At 39.5% G+C, this 3,053-nt stretch overlaps 1 protein-coding gene across 1 annotated transcript; it reads right to left on the bottom strand.

The window, feature by feature from the left end:
* Nucleotides 1-1,335: 1,335 nt before the first annotated feature.
* Nucleotides 1,336-2,352, bottom strand: LOC138373002 (glutamine-rich protein 2-like). Its single transcript, XM_069339051.1, has one exon. The coding sequence runs from the start codon at nucleotides 2,350-2,352 to the stop codon at nucleotides 1,336-1,338; it is 1,017 nt and encodes a 338-aa protein (XP_069195152.1).
* Between the last annotated feature and the right edge of the window lie 701 nt (nucleotides 2,353-3,053).

Here is a 3,053-nt window from a genome sequence, read left to right as displayed (position 1 = left end):
ATATGTCCCTCACTTGTCCATTTCCCCCTCTTCTTTCACAGTTAATTACCCCTTTTTCTCTCCCCCTCTCCCCTTCTAAATTCCCGATTCTTTCCTCCCGGCTCCTCCCCCCTCTTTAGAAAAATCGTAATATTGACTGCGGGAAGGTTAATGATGGTGCCGTTTGACAGGAGTCAAGGTCACACTTGACAGGTATCTCAACATCACCGCAAAAATATATTGACAGAAGACAATGCCATTTTGGCCGCTTCTTTACTAGTCTTTGTGTCTATTTATGGGAGTGCAATTTTGGGTTTTGGGCTTCACAAGGTGCAGGCTGCACACCGGTGCTGCATATTTCAGTATTGGTCTGATATAGGTGCTGTGTAAGTTTCCCTGAGAGGGTTCTCTTCAGGTTTTTAAATTACCTCATATTCGCTACCACTGTGGGCCAGGTCATGCATTCCTTTAGTGTTAGTTTAGGAATTATATTCACTTACTTTTTTGTTCTCTTCCAGATTCAAGTGGCTGTCTTTATCAAATGGATGGAAATACCCTCCGGTCTCCTTCCTTTCCCAGCTTCATTACCTCTTTCTGATTCTTATAGTCGCCTTTCTCGCATGGGTATAGATACCCCGTCGTCTGTTCTCTTCCTTGTCCATCTTTATCACCTTACACTTACCGGAATAGAACTTTAACAGCCATTTCTCTATCCACTCTTGAGGTTATCACGTTTTCCTGCAGTTTTCAGTAGTCTTCGGCTTTTACATTAGCTTTGCGTCGTATGTAAACATTGGCGAGTACGAGCACGCTCCCTCGGGAAGATTATTCGCATAAAATACCGAGAGTAGTTTTCTTGGGATCTGTCCCTGGGTGACCCCACTTGTCTCCTACCACCAAATCGACAACTGTGACTGTGACATTTTGTTTTCTATCCGTCAGGTACTCCCTTACCCAGTTCAGTATTTTCCAAGTTATTCCCGCTTATCTCGCCCTCATGTCTGTTATGAGCAACATTATAACATGTGGGAAGATACAGTCTTACGAGCTGGTCTCTTGGGTGATTATTATATATGTGTGGGGGTAATCTCTCTCTCTCTCTCTCTCTCTCTCTCTCTCTCTCTCTCTCTCTCTCTCTCTCTCTCTCTCTCTCTCTCTCTCTCTCTCTCTCTCTCTCTCTCTCTCTCTCTCAGAGAGAGAGATACATACATGTGTATGTATCCCACCATCTCACTAGGGATTCTTCTCTATCATATTTTTACTAAATCTTTGGTATTATTTTTGCTGTTGCAACCATCACCTTGTAACCAAGTTCATATCAATATTTTTTTTTTTTTGAGATATATACAAGAGTTGTTACATTCTTGTAACATATTGTAACACACCATCTTGTAACATACCATCTTGTAACATACCATCTTGTAACATACCATCTTGTAACATACCATCTTGTAACATAACATCTTGTAACATACCATCTTGTAACATACCATCTTGTAACATACCATCTTGTAACACACCATCTTGTAACATACCATCTTGTAACATACCATCTTGTAACATACCATCTTGTAACATACCATCTTGTAACATACCATCTTGTAACATAACATCTTGTAACATACCATCTTGTAACACACCATCTTGTAACATACCATCTTGTAACATACCATCTTGTAACATACCATCTTGTAACATAACATCTTGTAACATACCATCTTGTAACATACCATCTTGTAACATACCATCTTGTAACATACCATCTTGTAACACACCATCTTGTAACATACCATCTTGTAACATACCATCTTGTAACATACCATCTTGTAACATACCATCTTGTAACATACCATCTTGTAACATAACATCTTGTAACATACCATCTTGTAACACACCATCTTGTAACATACCATCTTGTAACATACCATCTTGTAACATACCATCTTGTAACATACCATCTTGTAACACACCATCTTGTAACATACCATCTTGTAACACACCATCTTGTAACATACCATCTTGTAACATAACATCTTGTAACATACCATCTTGTAACACACCATCTTGTAACATACCATCTTGTAACATACCATCTTGTAACATACCATCTTGTAACATACCATCTTGTAACATACCATCTTGTAACATAACATCTTGTAACATACCATCTTGTAACACACCATCTTGTAACATACCATCTTGTAACATACCATCTTGTAACATACCATCTTGTAACATACCATCTTGTAACATACCATCTTGTAACATACCATCTTGTAACATACCATCTTGTAACATACCATCTTGTAACATACCATCTTGTAACATACCATCTTGTAACACACCATCTTGTAACATACCATCTTGTAACATACCATCTTGTAACATATTATTATTATGATTTGTAATTGTTGGTGTTTGTTGTTGTTATGAGCAGACGCGACATTATTTAGTCGCTGGAGTACGACTCAAAACAAAGCCTTAAATAAAGAAACTACTGCACGATAGCTTGTGAAACTAAACGAAGCCAAGGAACAAGTTTTCAATGTTTTCGCTCTAATATTTATTCATGTATAGTTGATCGTCATCGAACCCTACCTGACCCGGGCGCTTTAAACACAGTGTTTACACTATAAACTTTGTGTTTGTACACGCATTTAGGAATAATAATTGGCTGACTGAGTTAAGCGTTATGAGCAGCGATACATGATGAAAAGGTTCAATGACTGCTCAGGACTTGACTGATTTTTGGGCTCCGTTTCTCGCGCGTTTAATTATCAAATACATCTAGTGTTTGAATGTTGTGTAATTTGTTAACTAACGGTTCGGAAATGTTTCTCACACTCAGGCTCGGGCACGCACGCACGCACGCGCGCACACACACACACACACACACACACACACACACACACACACACACACACACACACACACACACACGCGCATATACACACACACACACACACACACACACACACACACACACACACACACACTCAGGTCCCTTCAACACTGTAGTGTTGCCAGGATCAGTGTCTCCTCACACTGTACTGTTCTTGTTGTCTCCTGCCAAC

This window comes from Procambarus clarkii, chromosome 40, assembly GCF_040958095.1.
Source record: "Procambarus clarkii isolate CNS0578487 chromosome 40, FALCON_Pclarkii_2.0, whole genome shotgun sequence".
Classification (NCBI taxonomy): domain Eukaryota; kingdom Metazoa; phylum Arthropoda; class Malacostraca; order Decapoda; family Cambaridae; genus Procambarus; species Procambarus clarkii.
The sequence above is the reverse complement of the archived record's forward strand: the minus strand, read 5'-3'. Positions and strand labels throughout refer to the sequence as shown.